This window comes from Uranotaenia lowii, chromosome 3 (genome assembly GCF_029784155.1).
Source record: "Uranotaenia lowii strain MFRU-FL chromosome 3, ASM2978415v1, whole genome shotgun sequence".
In the NCBI taxonomy this organism is placed as follows: Eukaryota; Metazoa; Arthropoda; class Insecta; order Diptera; family Culicidae; genus Uranotaenia; species Uranotaenia lowii.
In genome coordinates, this window is record NC_073693.1 from 360,951,641 (window position 1) to 360,979,478 (window position 27,838).

At 40.6% G+C, this 27,838-nt stretch overlaps 1 protein-coding gene across 1 annotated transcript; it reads left to right on the plus strand.

Annotated features, from left to right (window-relative positions):
- The first annotated feature begins 2,278 nt into the window (after positions 1-2,278).
- Positions 2,279-26,731, plus strand: LOC129756102 (serine protease gd-like). Its single transcript, XM_055752859.1, has 3 exons — positions 2,279-3,186; positions 21,605-22,128; positions 25,730-26,731. Exons 1-3 carry the CDS (start codon positions 2,971-2,973, stop codon positions 26,514-26,516), a joined length of 1,527 nt encoding a protein of 508 aa, XP_055608834.1. The 5' UTR covers positions 2,279-2,970; the 3' UTR covers positions 26,517-26,731.
- Positions 26,732-27,838: the final 1,107 nt, after the last annotated feature.

Below are 27,838 nucleotides of genomic sequence, written 5' to 3' on the forward strand. Positions count from 1 at the left end.
ATTAAAAACTAAAAATGATGAAAATTGAGTTAACAATAATAATAACTTTGGTAAATTTTTATTAATAGGGAGTTGATGAAAAAAAAACCTTCGGCAACACAAAATTCTCGAGCGTGTTGCCAAAAACGAAAGGGGCCTGTTTTTGAAAATTTGTATCACTTCATTTTTTAAATTTTTCGTAAATGTTTGTAAATTTTGTTAGATTAGACATTTTTGTCTTTTATTGTCATTTTTGTATTTTTTTTTATTTTTGTCAGGTTTCTCATATGAGTATTTTTTTTCCTTTTTCTCATTTTCTAAATTTTGGATATTTTTGTTGTTTTTGTAATTTTTCATCATTTTGTCATATTGAGTTTTATTTTTAAAAATTAGTCATGTTAATCATTTTTGTCACTTTTTCTTAAATTCTGTCATTTAATTTATTTTTGGCCTTTTTTCAGTTTTATCTTTTTTTTTTGTTATTTTTGTCATACATCCCAAACAACTCAGCCCCATCATTGATCTGAAATTCATTCTATGCAGCTCAAAATTAAAGTTCTTTTTGATACTTTTAAGTTCCATAACATGTATTAACGATCTTGTATCCAGCTTTCAGTGGCCTTTTAATTCAGCTTCCAAAAATCGTTAAATGCGCAAGAAACTCTCTCCCACCTTCCACCTGTCTGCTTCCTCACCCTATCTTCAATCACCATCTTTTGATTATTTAGTATGTTCAGATCCCAAACTCGACAAATTGTGGTTTGCCCAGGTTTGTTCAATTTGCTGATCGATTGCTGCTTTACTCCATCATACACAAACGTATTGAAAAACAAACCCTGTCCAGCTTCGTAATCGAGCCCCGACCTTCATAGAGATAATCGAAAGCACTACCACAGGTCCACGCCTAGATGTTGTTCTAGCTGAAATGACAACTCGAAGTGGTGATAAGTTTCATAATTATATATAATTTTATATATAATTATGTCATTTGTGTCTTTTTGTCATTTGTGTCTTTTTCGCTCATTTTCTCATTCTTGTATTTTTTTTAAATTTTTTGTCATTTTTTGTTATGTTTGACAGTATTGTTATTTTCATGTCTTTTTGTTGTTTTTTTTTTAGTTTCGTGTTGTTTTTTTACATTTTTTGTCATTCTCATGTCAGTGTTGTCAGTCTGTTATTTTTGTTGTTACAGTTTTCAGTTTTTTTCCCTTTGTTGTTTTGTCAATAATATCAGGTTCGTTACGTTTTTCATTTTTTTTATTTTTGTAATTTTTATTCTTTTTACTTTTGTCTTTTTTGTCATTACTTTTTATTTTTGCTGTAATACATACACGCCTCTTTAGAACAAGCTGGAAAACTTTGTTTTGCCAAAATCGTACCGTGCAAAAATTGAACATTTCTTTCATCAATTGTTTTCTCACTTAGGACAGAACAAAATTTTTTTGGTTTGTTGTTTTGTTCTATTTGGCAAATTTTTCTAGAACATTTGATCTATGTAAAACATTCCAGGTTCGAGATAGAGCAAAGGAATCAAGTATCCTCAAGAATCAAGTATCTTCATTCTCCCCTAAATTGTGAACGGATTCCTTACCTTCGCAAGGACTGAACATATTGTTCAATTTTTTTTGTGTTTGTTCTCCAAACATTTTCAAACACCCCTTAGGACAGGAAGAAACTTTTTCACCGTAGTCTGCGAAGGAAATTTCAAACCATAAAAAAGCAAAAAACCCTTCTAAAGCCGACTCGGCTGCCTCCTTCAATAGGGAAGCGCAACAGACTTATGCCATGAGAATGTGGTTCCTCCCCAAACAGGTGCCCGGGGTTTTCCCAGGGTCGCTAATTCATTCAACCACTCTGCTGCAGCTTCTTCATCCACTCGGCGTCAATTGAGTGTACTATGACTGTGTAGTTCTATTCATAGTTGAAGATCGACGACGACCATGGCTTCGAAGTGGAAGGCGTGGATCTTCCACCGCCCACAGGTTTCCCGCATCGTATCGGAACAGGTTCTCTATCCTTGTCTAGGCAGGTAGTGCCATCGATAGCTTCTTCATTCAAGTATGTGCATACTCAATGAACGATTCCTTTAATATTTAGTGTCGACTTTGGGAAGATGAATGCTGTGACATTCCACAGTTCGATCGATTCAGAGAACATACAAAAAAAAAACAAGAGAACGAAAGAGAGATCATTCACGTTGAACTATGACGACGAGCTCAAGCAACTGATAACGCTGATCCGATATGGGTAGTTTACCGGACTCTCTTCCAGTCTCAATCGAAATTCTCCAGAGATTGTGCACAGTTAGTTCAACAACAACCAAACGGTGCGGTGATCCCCAGGTCTGGTCAAGTTAGTTGGTTGATTGGTAAACAACGTTCCGCCTCACGATCAGTGTGCGTGTAGATTCGCTAGCGTGAGGATCGCGTTGTTACCGACTAGTTAGTGAATGGCAGCAACTTTCGTCCGGCCACATTCAGCTCCGGCAGCGCCCTAAGTAATTTGAACACATATGAACGAAAACGTCTCGCTCTCCAGCATCCCTCAGAAAAATGTTACTTGGCGTGATACGAGGGAACGATCGTAATTATATACGCTGATTGGAATCTGTTTCACATGTTGCTATCAATTAACTACTAGCGTTCGGTAAATAACTTGTGTCTAATAGCCTTAGAACGCGTCTCCCAGCATCCGAGTTCTCGTGTGGGTGAAGAAGATTCGTGAATTATTTCGATAAACAGATAGCGGTTCGCGGTTTCGGATTCAAACCGAATCGTAAAACAAACCTGTTTGACGGCCGCTTACTTCTAAGTGGCATCCGCATCAAGAAGAGTGAGGAGGATTCAACCGATCCTCCTTGGACGGCCTGCGACTGACTGTGATGACATAGAGGTGTAGTCGTTGACGTCAGTCGATTAGAATAGATACCTCCCTATCAGTTACGGTTACGTTCACCTGTCCCATAGTGTCTCCATCTAGTCCTAGAGAGTAATGATTTTCCGGTACCTCCTGGCAGCTGGGCTGCTTTGCCATCTAGTCGAGCGAATAAGGACCCAATATCTGCAGTCGCCCTGTCCGGACATCTTCACATACCAGACGGATCCCAGTACCAGGGCGATCTTCGGCTATGTGGAGATCAACAATCTTCAAATTGGCCAAGCGGCCAAACTCAACGTCGATCTGTCGATTGGCACCGAATTAGCACCGGTAAGTAAGATGGATGACGGATGATAGTGTTTAGAGAATTTCGCTGCCTGCTGCCAAACCACAGCTGATGAAATGCTTACGACACGAGGTTGGAAGCCTCTCGAAACATGTTTGATGATCACATGGAGGGGTTATTTTTACACGTGTTTACATTTTTAATAATTCAATAGCCAACATAAACAAACTGTGGTTGTCGAAGCCAATTTTTAACGAATTCGATCTCATGCGTAATCAAGCTAAGCATGTATTCAACTTATTTATCATGAACGTCGCTTTAAACATCCGTAAGTTTTTTTTTTGACGTAGAATTACATCTAGCGGGCCCCAATATAGAGATGCAAATTGAAACTTGCGATCCAGGGAGATGACATCCCTATCCTTTGTCATTGAATTTGACAACCATCAAAATTACGGGCCCACGATTTTGTGGGCCCATAACAAACCTGACATTTTGCTGTCAAGGACCCGAACTAAATGTCAAATGCTAAAGAAGTATAGTTGATAGCACACTAACACATCAATCATTCTGAATCCTCATTGGTTGAAATTTTGACTTTTGAGACTTTGTACTGCTTTGAGAGGAAAACACCATAAACGTCTCTCCCGATGGATAGAAAAAAAAAAGAAGATTCTTGTTCGAAAGAAGAACTAGATTGCCACCTCCCTGTTGCGATCCAATCTCGCGTCATGAAAAATTCCTCATTAAGAGACATCCTATCCGAAGGATGCTGTTGTGGGAGTAAGGAAAATTTATCCCAGGGTGACTTGATTCCCCAGTTATATATTGTAACCCGAATGTGGAAAATAGAAATTCACTGCAGCATTTTTTTACAATTTAAAAAAATTAGCACTTTTTACAAAGAGTGGTAATCGTTTATTATAAACGATGAGATAAGATGAGATAAGAAAATTTGAATTAAAGCCTTTAAGAAAGGTGAATTTGATGAATGGCGCTTCTACACTTCCCGCTTTTGGCTTCCGGCTCCGACTATAATCAATCGGTTTGATTTAACGTGCTGGTTTCAAAAATTGAGCATGCCAGGAAGCGATGTAATGCTTGTAATACTTTGGTATCCTGCTTTGGTGAGTCCGTTCCGATTCATTTTGATAAGAAAAAAAGCTTTAAGGTTTCACGAAGTGAAAAAGCTCATATTTTCCGGCTGCAATGTGCAAAAATTGCATGAATTACCATCTTATTCATGTAGACACGATGCGGTGTTTTTTTTTAGTTTTTTTAGTTGTTTTACCAAGAATCGTTTTAAAAAGATTTAATTTTTAGTTGAATATTAATAATATTCCATACTTAGAATCTATCATTCGAAATCACACCTTGCATGATTGTTTATCGATATTATAGTTGAATGAATTTAATTTCTGCTTGACCAATGAAAGTTGTTCTTGTAGTAGGAATGTTAGAATTGATAATGATAGACGAATGGATTATTTGCCAACAAAACATGATTAAAATATGTTTTTTTTTTCATTGATTCCTCTCTCCTTTTGCATCTTGTATCTACTGAGATAAAATTATTGTAGATAAAAATAAGGCGATACAGCGCAAAAGTATGAAATAACTACGTTGAAGTAGGGCCCTATTACATAAGACGAGTCACGAGTCATTTTACTCATTTTACTCGTGAGCCATTTTAGTGTTACAGTAGTCGAGTCGAGTCGAATTTCAGTCGAATAGCTCGACTTAGTCGACTGCTTGAAGGTTCGTGACTCAGCTGTTTCACTCGACTACCGTAATACGACACTTCACTAGACTCGACAGTGACTGGAGTCGAGTCGAGTTACTCGACTCGTCTTATGTAAAAGGGCCCGTAATCTCGCTAAGACATAATGCTAAGATCTATTACAAAGTAGTGTGATTTTGTAAATATTTATCACAATTTTTCATAAAAAATAGAAACCGTAAATTCAATTTGTCTGATATATTTCAGAGACATTATACCGAATATTCAAAGTTTAAATAAGAGCTATAGCTAGGGGTACCTACCTACCTAAGGGTCCGGCGCCGATTGACCGACGCATAGGGCTGAGATAAAAGATCTCCACTGCTGGCGATCCGGAGCCAGCGTCTTCACTTGCTGCCAGCCAAGGTTCTCGTCAACTGTGCGGATTTCAGCGGCTAGACTTCACCGCCACGAGCTTTTGGGCCTGCCTCTTCTTCGATGCCCATCTGGATTCCAATCAAGCGCCTCTCTGCAAATCTCATTTTCATCTCTTCGCAGCGTGTGCCCAATCCATCTCCACTTACGTTCCCGAATCTCGATTTTTAGCGCCTTTTGATGACACCGGCGATGAAGTTCAACGTTTGAGATCCAGTTGCCAGGCCACCAAGCGCGGATGATGTTCCGTAGGCAGTGATTCGGGCTTTTCTGATCCGGGTTTCAACGTCCTTCTTGGTACCACCATCAGGCGTAATCTGGCTACCAAGATACTGGAAGCACTCCACTGTCTCAACCTGTTGTCCAGCTACCACGAAATTGGAACGATTTTCTGTGTTGGTTTCCATCGACTTGGTCTTTCCGACATTGGTTTTGAGACCTGCTGCCTTGGAGCTTTCGGTGAGGTCGTCGAGTTTGCTCTGCATGTCTTGTTGTGTTTGGGCGAGCAAAACAATATCGTCTGCCAGGTCAAGATCGTTCAGTGGCTCAATCGCTGAAGGATTCCACGGCAATCCTCGGTTTGGTCTACAGTCAATCGATCCAGTCAAGATCTCATCCATTACGATGAGAAAAAGCAGCGGTGACAAAATATATCCTTGTCCGTCGTGTAAGACCTTGCACGAAAATGCCTCGTACTGTGCTTCGATGAGATGGACTAGTTTCTCTGGGACCCCTCGTCGTCTAAGAGCAGCCCAGATGTTCCCGAGGTTCAGTCGGTCAAATGCTTTTTCGAAACCAACGAACACCAGCAGAAGAGAGTCCTGGAATTCGTTGATTTGTTCCAGTATTATTCGTAGCGTTGTGATGTGGTCCACACATGATCGTCCGGATCGGAATCCAGCTTGTTGCCGTCGGAGTGTAGCGTCGATTTTCTCCTGGATCCTGTTCAGGATCACTTTGCAGTGTACTTTGAGGGTTGTACAGATCATGCCACCTTATGCCACGCCAGTTACCGCACTCTGTTAGGTCTCCTTTCTTCGGGACCTTTACGAGGATACAAGGGGATGCTAGGGGTACACTATATAAATTTTATTAAGAAAATTTCAGGAGCTCAGGAGCATAGGCTTTTCATGGACACATCGCTTACCAAGGTGATTTCCAAGCCACATTACCCCTTCCTCCTAACACTCAGCGTGAGATTTGGGGGGGATAACGTACAGCCGGTAGGCGCAAAACAAATCATCACACTTGCTGCAATTCCTTTCCCTCTGTTGACTACATGGACTTGGCCGGCGCCGTTATTGGTTCATTTAAAAGTAGGAAATCTTCAAAATTGTACAGTGAGATTGTATTGGTTGTTCCCAGCAATCTTTCATTTGATTCAATGTGCAATGTTAATATTTTCAAGCTCAAGCTCAAGAGTTGTAATCGTTTGACATATTAGGGATCGCGAAGAAATCTAAGCCGGGAAACACTTAAATTGGGTGGGCATTCTTCATCTCAGAATCAAGTGGACCAATTTCTACAAATTAAGTATCATTGAGTTACTTAAATTGTTGGTTTGAATTTTGTTGAATGATGATTATAACATTCATAACATTTGATTGATGTCTCTTAGAGAAGTACATTAGCGGCAAACGAAAAAAAATGAGTTATCTCGTATTTATTCCGCATGCAAACGAAATCAACAAAAACTATTGTTTTATAGCTAAGACATGCTCAGTTTCATGAAATTTGTAAACCTGTTCAATGCAAAACTTTCTTAAAGCTTTGAAAAAAGTTTTAATAATGATCATTCTAAAGAAACAAAGTTTCATAACTGTTAACTGGTCGGTGAATTAATCAAACCAATTAGACATTTGAGCGTTTTTCTTTAAATTTTTTACTTGTGTTTTTCAGGCTTACATGGTGACCGGTATTATCGCGCTAGCACTTAATTTTACTTACTTAATTTTAGTCCGGACATCCGACTGACTTCCGACAAAGGAAAATTAAGTACTAGTTTGCTTGAAGTCGCTGTTCAGCTGTCAGTTCACCAACGATGTTTTTAAATTTTTTAATAAAATGCACAATATCTCTTAAAGATTTAATGTTTTAGAAAAATGTTCCAAATGTATGTTGTTTAAAGAAACATTTAAAAAGGTATTGAATTGAAAATTTCAAGTTCATACATTTTTGCACCTCCCATAACTTGTTTTGGTTGTTTATTTCTGCCACAAATAACAAAAAAAAATTCAATTATCGCAACGAATTTTAATTTTATGTGGGAATTTGTATGGTAAAACAAAATGTGTCGTTCAAAAATTGCCAGAGATGTACTGAAATTTAAAAAAAAAATTTTGGCTGAAAATAAAAAATCTTAAACAACTGCTTCGCATGAATTTGTTGACTTATTTAAGTTTTTTATTTTGAAATGGTTATAACTTTTTCCATGAAAAACTTGGCTTCTTCTGATGTTACCAAAAAGTGAAGCTTAAGAATGGGCATAACTAATAATTGAAGACAAACTTCATTTCGAGCTTATTTGAATTTTCTGGATGATTTACTACGCAAAATTTTTTCCTTCCATACAAATTTCCATGCTAAATTGAAACGCGTTACGCTAATTTAGGAATCAGCTAAATCATCTCCAATTTTAAAACTGATGCTTGGTGACCCAAAAAACATATGGGAGCAAAAAGACATTTTTTGTAGCGGTCTACCAAATTGATCAAGAATTCAGATAAAAAAAAATATTTTGGAGCAAGAATTGTTTAGGGTAGGAATCCATGACCGCTGCTTATGGCTCATTTCCGTTATTTTGATTATGAATCCCAATAACTTCATCGTAAAAAAATTGGCTGCTGAAAGTTTCGTTTACACTTGAATGCTTGCTTTCCAATCAGCAAAATTGCTGAGTTCCTCAACTCACAGATGTTTCAAATAGATTCTTCGATCATCCTATATCTTTCCATGAAAAATTGGATCAGCCACATGGACTGATTCCAATCACCGACACGAAAAACAAACGGCTATCAAGCAAAGTTCTTTCAACTCAATGAGGCAAATTTTCCTGAAAGACCCTTTTCCTTAAGTTTGGAGCACTTCTTTCGGTGGCCATTCATGCTGTGAAAATACGACCACACGTTGATACCACTTAATTTCAATTTATTAACACTCACTCAATCAAAACACGAATATTATTTGAATTATAATCAAAGCGAAAAAAAGTTGAAGAGGTTGTTTATAAGACACGGCCGCGAAGTTAACGTAGAATTACGACAGCCAAACTTGTGCCATCGTTTTTTTTTTATTAAATTTGTATTTTCTGAATTAAATTAGTCGGTTTAATATAGGTGATCGTTACATTTGATTCATACACTCTTTTGAAAAATCGTTAACGAATTTTCTTTCCATGCTCTTTAAATCATTTTTTTCCGCACAACAATCGCTACCATAACACGATGCTTTAAAGTGGGATTTTAAAAACTGTCCAAAATTAAGCAACATTTCAACAAAGGCCCTTTTAGGACCGATGATTTTAAGAAAGAGTCAATTCGGTCTTTGAATCGAAATACTTAGAAAAAGTATGGATGGTCTGTGTGTGAATGTGGTGTATGAGAGTGTTGTACTACATCATACACAAAACACACAATAAACGCACGCACATTATTTATACAACGCAAATCTAGCAACACTCACGCATCACCACTCATTTCCACATTACGCTCCATGAAGCTTGCTTCTCTTGATTCCCCCGCAGCTGGTCGTTTCAGCCGCTGCAAGTTTTCTCCACTAGTTGTCTCCGCTGCTCGCTGCCTCTGGTTGGTCCATGCTGCTGCACTAGATACTGAACAGAACTGCTAGTCGATATCGGTGTAGGATTACCACTGGTGGGGTCCAAACACCGATCGAAGAGCAGCTGGCGAACTCTGTTGAGCTAGACAACGAAACCGACACTGAAACCGAGACGACTGACGAGCCCTTTGTTTTATACCTTCCGTGGGCAGGGAAAAACAAAAACCATCAAAGCAAGCTCTGCCCATGACGTCATAATCCTTTAGATATGATGGTCCGTTAATGAAGTTATTTTCGTGACTTGCAAATTTCAATTTGCCACCCTATGGTGTTGCCGTAAGACAATTCTACGTCAAAAAAGTTTTACAGCACGGGCAATTGATTTCAGCAGTAAAATTTTGGGCAAGAGATCAGTAAAAGGGGTCACCAATATTAATTATTCAATGTTTTGGCAACAATAACGTTATAATGCTACGGATCGATACGAAAATTTAAACAAGAAAATTTTACAGGACGGGAAATCGATTGCTTATAACAAACTTTGTATTAAACGACGGAAAAGGGATCATTCATTTTAACTATTTTAGGTTTTTGCAATTATTACTTTATTATGCGTGTAATCTAAATAAAAACTAATGCACGAGGGTTTTACAAAACGGACATTCGGTTCCTGGATTCAAATTTTGAATCAGACGACATGAAATATTGTCGTTTTTAAGAATTTTAGATGTTTTTAAAATAATTGTGTTGTACTTTGTTCAAAGATAAGTTGGATTGTTCGTACGCACGCTCGCAGCATCAACAGCATTGATCGTAACAACAGACCGCACAGAAGAATGCCCGAAAACCAAATGAAATTAGATCGGTGCAATCGTTGGCTTTTTATAACTTCGGATCTAGTGCAGTAAGGAGTTTGAGTCGACGTTCGCGGTTTTATCGCTCGGGTGTTCTGCGCATCAATTTGTATTTGTGTAATTCTACGTCAATAAAAATTAAAAAAAAACTGAGTAATATGGTTTCGTATGGCTGTGATGAATTATCAATGTAACATTTCTTACGTAAGATTTTTGAAAACAACTCCGGCCCGCTAGTAAGAGATCGTAAGCAAATGCGACAACCCTCCTAAAACTAAACTGAAAATTTGCACATGAGAGTTTAACAGCAGGGGAAATTGATTTTAGGAGTAAAATTTGGTATTTTGATGAAAATTTTGAGACGCACCCTGTACAGCCCGGATGCGGATATTTTAGAAATTTGCTCGGTTTTTTTCACATTATTTGGAAAATGAAAAAAAATTTTTTTTGTTATTGAAAGCTGCTTCCAAAAACGGATTCTTTCAAGTTTTATCAAAATTCACAAAAATATGTTGGATGCTTTTAACGCTATTTGAACGCTGCTGATGTGCTTTTACAAGATCCAATGAATAAAAATAAAATTTAAGAAACAGGGGCATGGACAGAGGACAGTAGGGTGTTTGTATACGACAAAGGCGGCAATCGAAGCTGAAAGGAACGATGCAGCAGCTGTAGCTCACGCGGGGGTTGTAGCAAGGCGGGGCAGCTTCAGCAGTAGCAGCAGGTACTGGACTACAGCAACGGGCTAAGCAGCAGCAGCATAGGCTTGACAGCAACAGCGGCCCGTTTGCACCGCACCGGAGAAGGCCCAAAAAGCAAATGAAACCGGGTCGGGGAAATCCTTGCTCTTTTATAACTTCGCATCTAGTGCAGTTTGGGTCGACGATCGGGGTTTTTTCGCTCGGGTGTTTTGCGCACCAATTTGTATTAGCGCGTTATTAGTATTGGTGTACCAACACATAGCCGACTCTAAATGTTGTTCGGAAAAGATGTCTTTGAAAGAGGCGTTTTTCGTGACGCGAGATCCGTTCGCGAATTTCAATTTGCCCCCTATAGTGTTGCCGTAAGACGTAATTCTACGTCAAAAAACGCATGCGATTACATTAAGTCATCGCCTACTCTCTACTGATTCTACAAAAACTCTCGATCTCTTTGCACTTTAAGCATTCAAGCTGCCATATCTCAGAAACTACGCAACTTTTTTCGTTAGTTGAAGTTAACAGAGCGATTTTCGAACATATTTAAAAACAGCAAGTTTTTGAAAAGATCTATGATCATTCAGTTGCGAACCGTCGACGTGATTAGACGTGTTGTACGCTAATAGAAAGTTTTCCATTCGATTGTTCGAGAGTGTTTTGATTGTTTCTGGCGTAGAGGGCTGAATCGAAAGAGCAGCTGTTCTTTTCAGAACGGCTGATTCAGTGCTTCTAATCTTGTAGTGTGAAAAGTACAACATCATAGTGACAGTTCTGAGAGATTAGCTACCACCGCTCCATCTTACGATGGATTCAAATCCTCCTTGGGGAGGTCAAACCGGACCACCGGGTTCATCCAACAGAAGGACGGTTCCTGTTTGGATGGACCCCAAAGGATTATATGGGGAGATCCAGTTCCTGGTTCTCAAGCCAAACCCCGACGCCAAGTTACCGAATCCATTTATCATCGCTAAAACGATCGACCAGGCCGTGGGAAAAATTGATGGAGCCAACCCTATCGATGGCGGCAGCTCCTATCTTCTGAAAGTGCGGAACCCAAGCCAAGCAAACAGTCTGAAGAAGCTATCAAAGCTTATTGATGAAACCCCCGTCACCGTCACCGATCATCCATCACTCAACCTTTGCCAGTGCGTTGTTACCTGCCGAGATGTCTCTGGTCTCACAAACGAGGAACTTCAGGAGTATTTGTGCGATCAAGGTGTAACGAAGGTTTATCGCTTTGTTCGCAAAGTAAACGGGAAGGAAGAATCGACCAACACCATGGTGCTGACCATAAAAGGTTCCGTTCCACCACCTCACATCTTTTTTGGATACATCCGCGCCTCAACTCGTCCTTACTACCCTCGCCCGCTTATGTGCCTAAAATGCGGCGTATTCGGGCATACCAAGCTGCGCTGCCAACACAACCCTGTATGCCTTACTTGCGGTGAATCCGGTGTCCACAAAGAGTGTTCCAAACCACCACGATGCATCAATTGTGATGGTCCCCACGCTGCAAACAACCGAATCTGTCCCAAACAGAAAGAAGAGCAGGAAATAGTTCATATCCGTGTGGATATGGGGATTTCCCAAGCCGCTGCCGTGAAAGAATACCGATCCCGATGTGCATCGTCCCAAAACCCCATCAGCAAGATCCAGCAACGACTTGAATCCTCTCGCAGCCAAAAGCCATTAGACGACAAAGACGCTATCATCAAACAACTGCAAGCCCAAATTACCAGATTAAACAGCAAGATCCAGAAATTGGAGGGAAAACAAGAATCAAGCTCCGAAGTCGATTCTGACAGCACGATGGTCAGTGTATCCAGCCAATCTTCAGCCCAATCAACACCGAAACGCAACCGCAACGGCGAATCATCTGGTGACCAATCCCCAACCGAAAACGCATCGACAACTGGCCCCAAAAAGAAACGAGTGTCCCAACCCAATTTCCGAAAAGGTACAACAACAGGTAACCACCCCCCGGCTAACTCCACCTAACACACCCGGTAAGTCAAACCAACCTTTTTACAATAATGGACACAATAAATAATTCAAACCCAATGATGACACAAAACAGCCCCTCCTACCCTTCACCTACTCGTAAAAAACCACTCAACTTTGCAATTCAGTGGAATACCAGAGGTCTACAAGTGAGACTCCCAGAAATCCAAAGCATTCTGTCTCAATTTTCTCCATCGGTCTTCGCCATCCAAGATATCCTAACAAATTCCACCCCTCCCCAGAATTTATTCAAAAACTATCATCTCCACACTATTTCTGACTCCATCACAAAACAAGGTGCCGGAATTGCGATAAAAAATAGCGTATCTTATGACCTCGTGAGAGTCGACTCACCTTTGTATGTTATCTGTGCCAAGCTCTATCACCCTTTCAAAATAACGGTAGTATCTCTATACATTCCACCCCATATGACTTTCATTGATTTTAAAAGTAAACTTGATGAACTGCTCCCCCAGATTCCCCCTCCCTTTCTGATAATGGGCGATCTCAATGCTCATAGCACTAGTTGGGGAAGCACACATACCACAAACAAAGGATCCTATCTCGAAGAGCTTGTTTTCTCCCACAATCTAACCATACTTAACAACACCTTACCAACCCGAATGGACCCAGTTACTGGTAATATGTCTGCCCTTGATGTGACAATTGTCTCTCTGGAACTTTGTTCCAAGTTTAATTGGCAAGTCCTGGATGACTCATTTGGTAGTGACCATTTTCCATTGTTAATAAAAGCTGTACACTCCACCCCTGAAATCACTGCTCGCCCCCGTTGGAAGTTCGAAGAGGCTGATTGGTATAGCTACCAAGCAGAAGTTGACGACCTAATCCTACACGACAACCCCTCAACCCTCCCAGTCTTTACTAACATTTTACATACAGCTGCCAAAAATTGGATACCTCAGACCAGAGGAATTCCCGGTAAAACCGCTGTCCCATGGTGGAATTCAGACGTTCGCGACGCTGTGAAACTGCGAAGAAAAAGATTGAGATCACTAAGGAGAATCCCTAATGACGATCCTAGAAAGTCTCCTGCCCTCGAACTGTACAAAGTTGCCAGATCTGCTTGCCGATCAGCTGTTCGTACGGCTAAACTTAAAAGCTGGGAAAAATTCACCGAAGAGATACACCCAGATACACCGTCTAAAGTTGTTTGGGACAAAATTCGCATCCTCAATGGGCAAACTCGCAAAAATCAATACAACCTACTCCTCAACCAACAATATGTAAGCGATCCCGCTGTTATAGCTGAAACCTTTAGCAATCACTTTTCCTCAATATGCTCTTCACCTCCAAATAACTTCGAACCTTCTCCCCCTTCTCACCTCCCTGATTCCCACAACAACACACCTGCCTATAATACAGACTTTAAGCCGGATGAACTTGAATTTGTCCTTCGCAAAGTTAAAGGCAAATCCGCTGGACCAGACGATCTGGGATACCCGTTCTACAAAAATCTTTCCCCTTCTGCCAAACTAACTTTTCTCACGTTAATAAACAAAATCTGGAAACATGGATCTATCCCCGACGAATGGAAACTAGGCCTTGTTATCCCCATTCCAAAACCCAAGCTAAACTCACACCTGGTGGATAATTATCGTCCCATTACATTGCTAAACTGCTCCGGCAAAATTATGGAAAGATTAGTGAATCGTCGTCTACAAGCCTTTCTTGATCAAGAGGGTCGACTAGATCCTAGGCAATACGCCTTTCTACCTGGCATGTCCACGGACGATTATTTTGGTTCTCTGGAAACACTCCTGGACACATCCCTGAATGAACACCGGCATATAGAAGTCCTCTCTCTAGATCTTGCCAAAGCGTTCGACAAAGTTGATCGGAACACAATTATGAGCAACCTAATTACCTGGGGTGTAACAGGAAATATGACACAATATATCCGAAGCTTCCTTTCTAACCGATCGATACAGGTTCAAATAAACGGCCATCGCTCCAGTCCCAAACCCGTACACAACGGGGTCCCTCAAGGATCAGTGATCGCACCCACGCTCTTCCTCATAGCCATCAACTCAATCTTCCAATTCATCCCTAACAACATAAAAATTCTCATCTATGCCGACGACATCCTTCTAATTTCCATCTCTCCCTTTGCTCGTATGGCCCGCAAAATTCTCCAAACTGCACTGAACAGTATTGAAGCTTGGTCCCCTTCCGCAGGCTTTCACTTTTCCCCCCACAAGTCCAAACTTATCCACCTAGGCCCCAATCGAAAAAAACTAAAGAAGATACCCCCACTAACTCTGAACAACCAACCGATTCCACTGGTCCATTCGTTTAGATTACTTGGAATCTGGCTGGATGACCGCCTCTCCTTCAACCTCCACTTAAACCAAATCCGTAAAAATACCCTCAATAAAATAAATATCCTACGCATCCTCAGCAACAAAACTAGCCTAGCCCATCGTCAACCTCTCTTCCGATTCGTTCATGGATGGGTACTACCTGCCATGCTGTACGGTCTAGGTTTTATCAGTAGAGCTGATAATGCACTCTTTAAAAAACTCGAACCTCTATACAATGAGTGCATAAGAACTGTAGGTTACACCTTTAAAACCAGTCCCATACTCTCCTTAATGGCTGAAAGTGGCCAAATGCCCTTTAAATACCTGGTCACCCAACAACTTGCATCCAAGTCAATACGCTGGTTAGCGATGGGTGGCGCCGAAAACGCTTGCATAGTGTCGCGTACAAATCTCTTGCTTCAAGAACTAACAGGTAGCTGTTTACCGAGCATTTGTCCAAGAAAAACAGTTAAATTCCGATATTGGTCCGATAATAGCCCTAAAGTTGACCTTAGTCTACTCGACAAACTGAAAGCTGGCCAACCTACACATGTGGTTCTTCCTAATTTCCGCTCATTGGTAGAACAAAAATACTCTTCTTTTATCCATATATTCACAGATGGCTCCAAAACGGATGAAAACCGTGTGGGATGTGGTATTTTCGACGGACATAACAATAGAAGTCTCGCACTACCGGCCGAATGTTCCGTCTTTAGTGCTGAGGCCTACGCACTATTAAACGCTATAAGAGGTTCCAATGGTGAGGCCGGATCCCACGTTGTGTTCTCCGATTCTGCCAGTGTCCTCAAGGCAGTCCTCGCCGGCAACCTTAAACACCCTTGGATATCAAGTATCTCTGATGAAGCCCTGATGAAAAAGATAAGTCTCGTATGGATCCCCGGCCATGCTGGAATACCAGGCAACGAGGCAGCAGACAGGCTTGCCGCTGAAGGTGCCAAAATCTCCCCTCCCCCCCTTCCCATCCCCCAACAAGATGCCTATAAAGCAACAAAAACCAACCTTTCCTATGCTTGGGAAGCTAAATGGAGATCAGTACAGGACAACAAACTCCGTGAAGTAAAAAACTCCACCCTCAAATGGGTGGATCGACCCAATCCTAATGAACGTCGAGCCCTCACACGGCTACGGATTGGACACACCCTACTAACCCAAAGCTATCTGATGGATCGAGAGGATCCTCCCATCTGCCCTTCTTGTAACTGCCTCCTAACAATCAAACATATTCTCCTAAATTGCCCCATATACTCGAACCAAAGACAAATGTGTGATCTAAGCATAAGCCTCCGAGAAGTTTTGTCTAACTGTCCGCAAGAAGAGGATAAAATGATCAAATTCCTTAAGGAAACTGGCCTTATGCATAAAATCTAACTTCCTGTTTGTGGCTATCTTTCCCTTTCCTATCATAAATATGAAAAACATTTAAACTGCATTATCTTCTCTTTCGACACTATCCTTTATCTTTCTTTAACTCCATAAATGTTTGTTACTAGAAAAAAAAAAAAAAAAAAAAAAAAAAAAAAAAAAAAAAAAAAAAAAAAAAAAAAAAAAACAACACAAGACACGGATGGAAAAAGGATGAATCATCCTAAAGGATGAAAATCCTGGAAAAAAAAAAAAAAAAAAAAAAAGAAAAGATCTATAAATTGGATTTAAAGTTTCATGAGGTAGAATACTTCGGCGCTTGGGCCAAAAAGCGTTTCCATAAAACTGTGGGTTGAACAATGTAATTTGCGTCAAAGTTCACTCAAAAAATGATACTCACAATTTGTGCAAATTATTTCGTCAACCAACAATTGAGTAGAACCAACATTGCTTGGTAATAAGTGGATGTTAGGGCATCTGTATTCGTGGTCTATTCTTGGGTCTAATTTATACAAGAATTGAACCAAAGAAATTAGATCCGATCCAATGAAAATACTGGCAACTGCACTCGTGATCCATTAACTGTCAAACGGTTTAGAACTGCGTCAAATTAGATCCAAATCTCATCAGTTTTGGATCAATCCTTATACCAGCTCTAAAAAAAGTTGGGTTGAAACTGGTATAATAGATCATCAGTGCGGTTGCTCGGGTCGGAATTTGGGTCTAAACCGGCTGTTTGGACCACGGATACAGGTGCTCTTAGTTGTCAGGTTATCGTACATTCGAGATTTAGTGACCTCGCGTTCTGATAAACTTGCTAGAAAGGCATCACCGTTGTTAAAACTTGAGTTAAAAGCTAGAACAGAAGTGCAATCAAATTCAGTATCTTTTTAGTTGAAAAAAATAAAATTTTAGTTTTATTTTTAATTAGTTAAGAAAATTGAAAACCTTCAAAGTATCAACCAATTTTGTGCTTTTTTGTGGCTCACATAATTTCAAAATTCCGAAGATGAAAACTGAACTTAATGCTTAACAACCAATGATTCAGTTGATTCCTTTTTGTTACAAGCTGAGTTCCCAACAAACACCGAATGCTTTAAAACTTGAGATTAAGTCAAAATTCAAAGCCCTTATTTTAATTTATTTTATTTTTTTCATTTCTGTCTGCTGATCTCGGTCCATAATTGGGACCAACCAGTCGCAAACCATTTCGCAACGTATTTTTATTGGGACAGGTTGATTTCGGTTTCCATAAGCTACCTATTCGAATACTTGCGTGGATTATCTGCGAGCCAAAACTGGTTTCCGCAACTGCCTACCTAGCTTGTTTTGGCGAATGAACTTCACATTCAAATTATTTTAGACTCACTTAGAGCCCCGCCTGAGTTTTCGGTATTTATTATTGCATATTTTATAAAGAAAAAATCATTTGCTGAGTTTTGAAACTGTGTACGCAACTGGAAATAGTAGAAGCCGATAAACAAATGTTAATTTAAAAAAAAATAAGGAAACAAATAAAACTGTATTAAGTCACCGTGTAGTTATTTTTTTTTCACTGCTGAAAAATTCTAAGTATCTAAGTTAAAGAAAAACTTTTTCTAATCTTATCTGTGGACGTATTTTTAAAATTCAAAAGGTTTTGTCTGACCGTCAAAAAGAACGTTCAATGCATCCGAAGTTTTGGCACTGGTAATTGGTAATCTTGCCAACAAGCGACGATGCAAAATGTCAAATCAATTCAGTAAACACCTCGACAATCAGCAACCCTTTCTTTTGTTGGGTTCCGACACTAGTCAATATGAAATGTCGCCAGCTTCTCATAGAATCTATAAAAATTGAATATTTTATCCGCCTAAACAGGCTTAGTAAATATTTTAAAAGAATTCGTAAGACTTTCGAGAACCAAAATGAACCTTCCTCAATAAAAACATTGTTCAATTAAGGTATCAAAAAACCATTTCGATGTATGAAATTCAAATTTGTTATACTGATTTGAGTTCAAAGCTGTAAGTAGACACGTATTATGAAGTTTTTTTTTTTTCATTCGTTGTCAACGTGGAGAACGATATGTGATATCATCGGTAAAAAAAAGCTCCAATTCAGTCATAAATATGGTTGTTTGTACTGACCCTTACACTTAAAGTTTAATCAGACAGGAAGGTATTGTTTGATCCAAAAATGCATAGCTGATTTAACGTTGCAAAGTCAACCATTTCAACCTAATTTTTAGGTTGATCAATCAGGCGTTGATTCTTTTCTAAGCACGATAAATAACAAGTAACTAACGAAATATTAGTACTTGGTACTGGGATCTAATTAAAAAGAATTCATCTTTACCATAATAATTGTTGTTTATTCGACCTGCTGAAAATAAAAAAATATCACCACCCGGTTTCTGGAAATAGATTCCGTGATTAAGTGGGGAAGCTTGCGAAATCGATCTCCTACTGGGAACGATCACTCATTCACCAAACAACCGCAACCATCCAGCAGGTTCTGCGCGAATCTCGATGTGTGAAAAACCCCTGTAGGCATCCGGCGTCATTCAATATTTTGATTCAACACAAAGACGAAGTCTAGTGGTTTGTCTAGTGGATGAGATTGTTGCCTTTTTCGTGTTGCATTTATGGCTGTTCCATAATTTTGGGGCAGCTTAAATCTAACCATCATTCAAAGGTGGTCCTTGAAACGGATGGTTTGATTTGATTTTTTAAATACGCAATAACGAATGTGAAGCTTAAGAACAAAAAAAATAAAGTTATGTTGGGTCGCAATCTTATCATGCCGTATTTAAAAAAAAATGCCAAAATAACAAACCAAAGTACATATAAGTAATTTAAACGTACGGTCAACGCTTATGTGTCCAGACGATGATGTTGAATTATATTTGCTAAACACCTTCCGATGACGATTCTCTTTGTTGTCATTGCGCGTTTTGTCTTGAAAAACCCATACCGCGTCATAAGGACCAATCAGCTGGAATAAAAGGCAAGCAAAATATAAAACATTTAAAAAAAACCACTGGAACGGGATTCCGGTAACCGAAGACGCTGCTCCTTATCGACGTTTTCATTCCAAAACAATCGCGGTGCGCTTCGGTTATTCGAAATTATCAATTTACTGACGGAAGAATATTTGTCGACGAAAAAAAAATCCAAGGTCACAGCACATTACGTAGAACGGGCATTCGAATTTGGTTTTTAAGTGGAACACAATGAAGATACTAAAGTCTATAGAGTGCGTATCGATCGCTGTTGAAGAAATCTTATCGCAGTTGGAAAACTACAGACAGTTGAAATTGGATAAAAATCTGACAGTTCGGACGTATTACTGGACCTAATAAATAGGAAGGAAGTTGCATTTTTTGCTGACACGGTATTTTTATGTCAAATTTTCATAGGCAACTTTTGTTTGGTAATGTCAACGATATAGCAACTCTGCAAAAGATGTTAAACTCAAGGTGTGTATATATAGGAGGTGTTAAGCCTAATCCACACTCGTCAACGTGAATTGTGATTTCGGTTGATGAGACTTGTGTAAAGAATACAGAACAAACATATTTGGAGCAACTTTAGGTATTGTTGCAAATTGGTTTAAACCCATTTTATTGTCCCCCCATAACTGTATAATCTAGTGACTTACGTGTATTTATTCTGCATCACCATTGACGACGCCACGGACCTCTTTGGGGCTGCTCGATGAGTTTGCACGACTCAGTGCGGTTTTTGCACTGACCTGTGTTTGTTGATCCAATTCACCAACTTGTTACTCCTTTTACAAACAGATCTCGTCGACCTTTGTCGCTTGTGCGACACGCTTCGGATGACCTTGCACCAGGCTCCACACCAGGAAGATTCTTGCAAACAACTGCACTGCACCGTAAATTCGTACCCAACTTCCTTTCCTCGTTCCTTGCTTGAAAGCGCCGCACGGTTTGTTTGCGCTTTACGCGACCCTCCACCGCGTCACCCGGTTGTGGATCTTTGCGCAACGATTCCTCCAAGCGCACAATTTCGCTCCAGTATATGGTGCCCGAAAATTGTCGTCCTTTCCTGGCAAAAACTCTTCCACCTTCGACTGTGTTTGAATGCAGCGGTTCCTTCGACCCAGTGGGTCATCGATGAAGGGTCGGACCGCTCTGTCATCAGCTGTTCCAAGATCGGTAAATGTTATGCCTCAGATCCTCGAAAAGAAAGGGGCTGCTACGCCTGGCCGTTCGGTGCCTAAAAAGGGGAAAATTGGTGGTGTTTCCGACCTTGATGATAGGCCAAGCAGGCTGTTCAGCACTGGAAGCAAGTGGTTTCCGGATTCTCCACGCTCTGCTTCGATCCACTGTTCCCGAAAGGGGAAGCGAAATGTACGACGAAAGGGTCGATACACGAGCCAGTCGATAGAAAAGCCGTATATAAAAAACGGGCCCTGTCGTATGAAAAGTTCCGATCAGTAACGGGAATAGTGAAAAAATGATGGTCTACTCACTCTTGAGACCCTTTTGCTGGTAGAAATTCTCCTCAGCGATCACCTCGTGTCCGCTTTTGGTAGTGGCCGATTTTTATTTTCATTTGACTTTGCCTTCGAGCGAAATCGGCGAAATAAGTGCTACGATAAGCGCGCTGCTTCAGCGGGGATTTAATTTCCGATTACCTGTGGCTCCGAGAATGATTTTGTCGGAAGGAATCCAAGCTTCGCTTGCTAGCGGAAGAGTTGCTGGCTTTTGTTGGCGACGCAGAATTTTCAGGACTCTGTGGTGGAGAAAAACTGTGCGAGGGAGTTTACAATCGCGCTCTGGATGGCGATGATGTTTAATCCGCTTACCTGCGTCAACGCGACATTTGAATGCCGTTTCTCGGCGACTTCGCCACCAGTAGCTCTTTCCACTTCCTTGCCTGATGTTTTTCTTTCCGAAACTGCGTTCTTTGTTAGCGCCACTGCTGCCAACTTTTCGGATGTTAACCACTTTTGTGTAGGAATTTGTTTGTTTTTGTTCACCGAGGGGTGATTCGTTTTCATTTTAATTCTACACACTGCTAGATAATTACGAGGGAATGGGTTAAATTTAAATATTTGCAAATTTGCTCAAATATCGTATCCGAATAATAATGAAAAATATTAAATGTAACACAGAGTATCATTTGAAATTCTGATTCTGAATTCAGGTTCTGTATTTTCAATTGATAGATATTTTTAATTTTGACAAGCACCAGTGTCAATTGTAATTGGTTAATGATTTAATTTTCAAAATACAGCATTAAATACATACTGTCTATTTTCAGGGTAACGTTGGATCCGTGACACTGGTGAAATCTCGCGAGGCTACCTTCAATGACATCCTGCACGGGCAGCCGGCCCAATATCGTGTAAACTTTCCTCTCCAGAATCTGATACCGACCGTGCTGTCGATAGCCCTGAATGGACAAACCATTTGCACCGGAAATCGGGCCCAGGGTCGTATTGTGACGACCATCAATCTCGAGCACACGTTGTACACTCAGCTACAGTCCGGCAATGTTGCGGGCAACAACTTGTACGGCATGACACCGGTGGTCATCCAGCCCGTGCAGAACACGCTATCCCAGCAGAACTACATTCGGCCCTCCGGACCGACGATAGAGACAGCACCGCAATATCCGATTCAATTTCAGCCGCAGCCGCAGCCACAACCGCAACCTCAACGGCCGCCGACGCAAGTGCAGTTCCAGAATACTCCGACTAGACCGCCGCAGCAGACAACAGTCACTGTGGCGCGACCGCAGGCAATCCGGACAACGGTTGCTCCGCCAGTCTCTTCTTCTAATGTGTAAGTATTGACTGCAATCAGGTAAAGCAGGAAATCAGTGCGTTTGCAACCAACAATTCTCTGGTCATGTTCGTTTGTTCACAATGCACTTTGATCAAATTCTAGCTAATCTAAAAACAACTGAACCTGCGTATTCAAATTTTCGTTAAGGTTGTCAAGTTCATGGTGTTTTGCCAGGTGAAAATAGTTTTTCCACCATCGAATCCCGCTTGTAGTCGTCACAGTGCCAATGGGGCGTCAGGTTTCTCCTAGGTCCGCGGCAGTTTCCACATTCTGTTAGGTTCGCTTCGTTCGACATTCTACAAGAATGTCGCAGTATCCCAGAGATCATAAAGAAGGCCGAACCAAGTTTCTGCTGACTCGGCAGGATCAGTAATTACCAATTCTACCTCAGCTAACGAGGGCACTTCTGGATGATTCTTGATGTGGGACCTGTTGACGACCATCGCTGTTCGGAACGATCAGTCCAATGTTCGAGCTAGTCTCTTCGATCTGTCAATAGCTGGTCTGCTGGGTCTTGTAGCAGAATTCTAGCATCACCTAGCACCAGGAAAGTGACGAGAAATGTCAAACAACAAATGGTAGCGTCTTCTTTTTCTGCTAGGGAGTTGTCTTGTCTGCAAGATAATTCAACTGTCTTATTCAGTACGACCTTCCTCCGATCATCGATTTTGTTGCAGATTTCATCTAACTGAGCCGAAAAAAAGAAGGTTGAGACAACTTAATTCAGGCCTTTAAAAATAGTTTTATTTCGCATTCGCATTCGCATTGAATAGTCGCCTAAAACTTCGTTTGGCGCTACTCAGCAACTCTCCGTTTTATGAGATAACAGTTTTATAAAATTGAATCACCTTCTCTTTGGAGATTATGTTACACTTTCTTAGCTATAGTTTCAAAAGAAGCTGAAGTCTTTCAATTCGTTGCCTCAGATGAAAAATCTCCTCAACTAAAAAACCAGCCCTCACAGAATGTTCAAGGTGCCCTGGCCAAAGCCTGCGGACTATATGGAGAAGGTAAACCCTGGGAGATGCTAGGCCAGCATTGCGGGTGATGATTTCGTCCTATACCCACAGAGAACAGACGTACAAGCTAGCCCACGAAACTTGTGTAAAATTTTCATCGACCGTTTTGGACCGTTTTTTGTTTTTTGGATGGGCCACCAGATGTCTCCAAACACACCAGAGAGAGCTGTCAAAACCAAACTGAGAAAAAAAAATTTTGTCAGTTTTGAACAGGTAGTATGAACTGTTTGGCATGTTTCAAGAAAATCACTGTTAAAGTGAAAGTTTCTGGTCCAAAATTTTGTCCACCGCACCCGGTTTCTGTCCATTTTTTCATGTTCACGATGCTGCTTTCCCCTCCATACATCCGAGTAGCATTTCGGACCGCTCTAATGCTTACTTCTTCTACAAACTGACTTAACGAAATGTTGGAGAGAGTACACCATTTGTGTACTATATTTTAGCGCCTTACCGGGAAAATGCTTCTCATTCAAAGAAAAACTATGAAATCTGGAACTCACGATGCACAGAGTGTTAAGAATTGTAAACAACAAAACACAGATGAAATCAGCTGTTTAAACGTCCTCCAGAATCAACAGAGTTGTATCTAAATCATTTTTAGACATATTGAAACCCCCTTTAGGTACGCACTCGAAGAATTCATTTAAACGATTTCCAAGGCGTGCTTCACTGCAAGCGCCAACAGAATTCGATTCGTCGAATATCGGAAAATATATCTAGAATTCGACGAGTGTGCCATCTTAAACTCGGATCAAATAGCCTGTATGTCTTGGAATCTTCAGCAAACCCAACAAACATACATGCTAGGGATTACGATTTCAACTGCTTGTGCCATCGCCATTAGGTACATACACAATTGTGCATCCATCCAGAAAATGCTTCGTAAATTCAGAGTCGTTCAACACCACACAAGCATTTTGCAGACATTTCAACCGACCCATTTTATTGCGGAGTATATGGGCAGGTTTCCTGGAGTTTAACTTCGTCTTTCTCGAATCTTTTTCGAAACTCGGCGTTAGTAGATACTCGATTCCGTTATAAAGGGTGATACGGTCAAAATTTGGTCAATATCAACTTGACGTATTTCTTTCAATTTTGCATTTAAAAAAAACTGATCACACCTTATTTTGAAGGTGTGTGTGTGTGTAGAATGTTGCTCCTATTTTGATTTTGGAATTCACTCTTCAGTTGTCAAAATGCCGTCCAAGGAAGAAGAGCAGCATATCAAAATTTTGCTCGCGCATCGCGAAAATCCGAGCTACTCGCACGCAAAGCTGGCAAAACCGCTAAAAATTGCCAAATCAACCGTTACAAATTTAATTAAAGTGTTTGGGAACGTTTGTCGACAGCCAGGAAGTCTGGATTGGGGGGAAATCGAAAACCGAAAGCCGCTGAGACGACAAAGAGAGTTGCCGGTAGTTTCAAGCGAAACCCTAACCTCGCTCTCCGAAATGCCGCAAATAAGCTGGGTGTATCGTCTACAACCGTGCATCGTGCCAAAAAAACGAACCGAACTATCGACTTAAAAGAAGGTAGTGACTCCAAATCGCGATGATAAACAAAATACGACGGCCAAAGCGCGATCCCGGAGGCTGTACACGACGATGCTGACGAAGTTTGACTGCGTGGTAATGGACGACGAAACCTACGTCAAAGCCGACTACAAGCAGCTTCCGGGACAGGAGTTTTATACGGCAAAAGGAAGGGGAAAGGTAGCAGATATTTTCAAGCACATGAAACTGTCAAAGTTCGCGTAGAAATATCTGGTTTGGCAAGCCATCTGTACCTGTGGCTTGAAAAGCAGCATTTTCATAGCTTCCGGGACTGTCAACCAAGAAATTTACGTGAAAGATTGTTTGAATAAACGTCTGCTGCCTTTCCTTAAGAAACACGGTTGTTCCGTACTGTTTTGGCCGGATTTGGCATCTTGCCATTACGGTAAAAAGGCCATGGAGTGGTACGCCGCCAACAACGTGCAGGTGGTTCCCAAGGACAAGAACCCTCCCAACTCGCCAGAGCTCCGCCCAGTTGAGAAATACTGGGCTATTGTCAAGCGGAACCTAAAGAAGACCAAAAAAACTGCTAAGGACGAGCAGCAGTTCAAGGCAAACTGGCTTTCTGCCGCGAAGAAGGTGGATAAGGTGGCTGTACAAAATCTGATGGCAGGGGTTAAGCGTAAGGCTCGGCAATTTGGATTTGGAAAAGCGGAAGCGGATTTAATTTGATTTTTTAAATAAACGATTTCACCGATCTACACGCGTTTTCCCTTAACCAAATTTTGACCGTATCACCCTTTAAACAACGTCAACAAATTATCTATAAAGCCGGCTTTTGAAAGTCTACTTCAAAGGATGCGTATAACATGCTTTCCAACTGAGGATCTCTTTTCTAGGATTTTTGTTTCAAATTGAAGCTTAAAAGAATTCTTGTCAGCTTTCTTTGGGCATTTCGGCTTAGATGCTCTTCGGCTACGGTCAATATTTATTCTTGAAAATTGCTATTTTATTCGGCAGCCAATGATTAAAACAAATATTTTCGAATTGATCACCATGCTAATAATATTCTCACTCCAATTGCAGGGTTTGCGGTAAGGCCTCCGGCAATTTGTTGAACCGGCTATCGATCAATGGAGAACGATTTGCCAAAGGTCAGTATCCTTGGATTGCGCCACTTTTCGATCTGGCGAACAAGAACAGCCCGAAATACATTTGCGGCAGCACGATCATCACCAAGAAGCATCTCATCACGGCTGCTCATTGCGTGTACGAGATAGACGATTTCATACCGTCCAGTCGTCTGATAGCTATGCCCGGTATGTACAACATAGACAACTACTTTGATGAGAACGCCGTCTACTCACCGGTGGACGAAATCATTCCGAACAGTGACTACATCCAGGATGACGACCTGAACGATGCGGACGTTGCCGTGTTACGACTCAAGAGAGAGCTGGTCTTCTCCGATTACATCATTCCGGTTTGCTTCTGGCAAAGCGAGAACGATCTTTCGAAAATTGTCGGCGAAGAGGCCATCGTAGCGGGTTGGGGTATAACCGAGAGCGGCCCGACGTCAGTTCCAACGTTCTTCAAGTCGACCATCGTCGACCGGAGGCAGTGTAACGAGAACCTTCTGCGGATGTATCCCAGCAATTCCCGGATATTCTGTGCAGACGGGCGAGGATCAACGCCATGTCATGGAGATTCGGGCAGTGGGCTGGTCATCAAGCGAGGCAACCAATACTATCTCCGGGGAGTAGTTTCGAAGGGACAAGTCGATCACAACACGCTCAAGTGCGATGCCACCAAGTTCGCAATTTACACCGACATTGCGTTCTTCCGGTTTTGGATCAAAAGTGTCACCTCTTAGAATAATCCCTGGACTCGGAGAATTCAATCCAAACAAGACTTATCGTTAGCTATTGATAGCTTAAACCCAGGAGGCAGCGTAGCGGATGCAGCACAAATAAATAGTACCGAAAACAAAAATACTTGTGACAAAGACAATTTTTAAACGTTATTTAACTAGGCATGTCTACGTAAGATAAGCATGATGGAAAGATCAATAAAAACCAGTTAGCTCCATTTGCCGTTTGTGTTTCAACCGATAGGATTATTGTTAAAGCACATTGCAGAGATATTTTTATGAAAATGGACGCTTGAAGCATTGTCTAAAACGATGTGTTTCGAAAACATCTATAAATCACTTAAATGTGTGAAAAAGGCCTCTTCAAGAGCTTTTCTAGATAAAAAATGAGAACAGAAAATCCGAATTTAAAAAAGTAACACAAGAATAACCTAGATAACCTCTTAGGAGTTGCCTATGGGAATTTAACTCGATTTGTGGTAGCGAATTGATCAAAATCATCATTTTGACTTAAACCTTAGTCCGCTCTTGAGTGTCAATATGACACTATTGGAAGTCCGGCGGCTTGTATCTTTATTCAGGCGCATCGAGAAAAAAATTCTTTTGGGGCCCCCAATAAATTTATGATATCTTGATTTTACATCATGTTTTTTTTTAATAAAGGCACCTTGAAAGCCCAGACAAAAAAAACTTCCTGTACACCACCCCTTTTCCCTCTTATACCTTATATCTCTCTTGTTTTTCAACCGATTTGTACAAAATTTATAACATTCAGCTACTACACTTCAGTTTCACGTTATTCAAAGTCTTAGAAAAAATAAATCCGAAAAACATGCCTCGGAAAAAAATTGTAGATCAGCTACAAAATGCTCAATATTTTTTTCAATTAGTTTCTGTGGCATCCCTAAGTTTCTAATGTGGGTTGAGCTCCTGAGATTTAGAGTGTATAAGAAGATACCAAATTTGAAGGTCGTTGCTGTGTACCTGCAGGAACTTTTTACATTATTTATTTTTTTCTTACATGTTTTTCAATTATTTCCATTTGCTTATATTCATATTTTTCCTTTTCCTTTGCACGGCATGGTGAAGTCATCGGCCGGCGCGAAAGCCGGAAGAAAAAGAATTGCCGAACCTAATTCAGGTCCATCCGCCAAAAGAGTTGAAATTTACAATTCTTTCGATGTCCTTCATACCATCGGTGATAAGAAAATATTCATATTGAATTCTGATAAGAGTAATAAGAAATCTTCTTCTTCTTATACTCCTCAAAATGAGAATTTTATTTATTTATTTTTCAGTAATTCAAATGAGGAAAAGGACCAACA

Coding starts and splice junctions, on each gene's coding strand:
- LOC129756102 (XM_055752859.1), top strand. CDS start 2,971: ATGATTTTCCGGTACCTCCTGGCAGCTGGGCTGCTTTGCCATCTAGTC. Junction 3,187..21,604: donor TTGGCACCGAATTAGCACCG/GTAAGTAAGATG, acceptor GTCTATTTTCAG/GGTAACGTTGGATCCGTGAC. Junction 22,129..25,729: donor CCAGTCTCTTCTTCTAATGT/GTAAGTATTGAC, acceptor CTCCAATTGCAG/GGTTTGCGGTAAGGCCTCCG.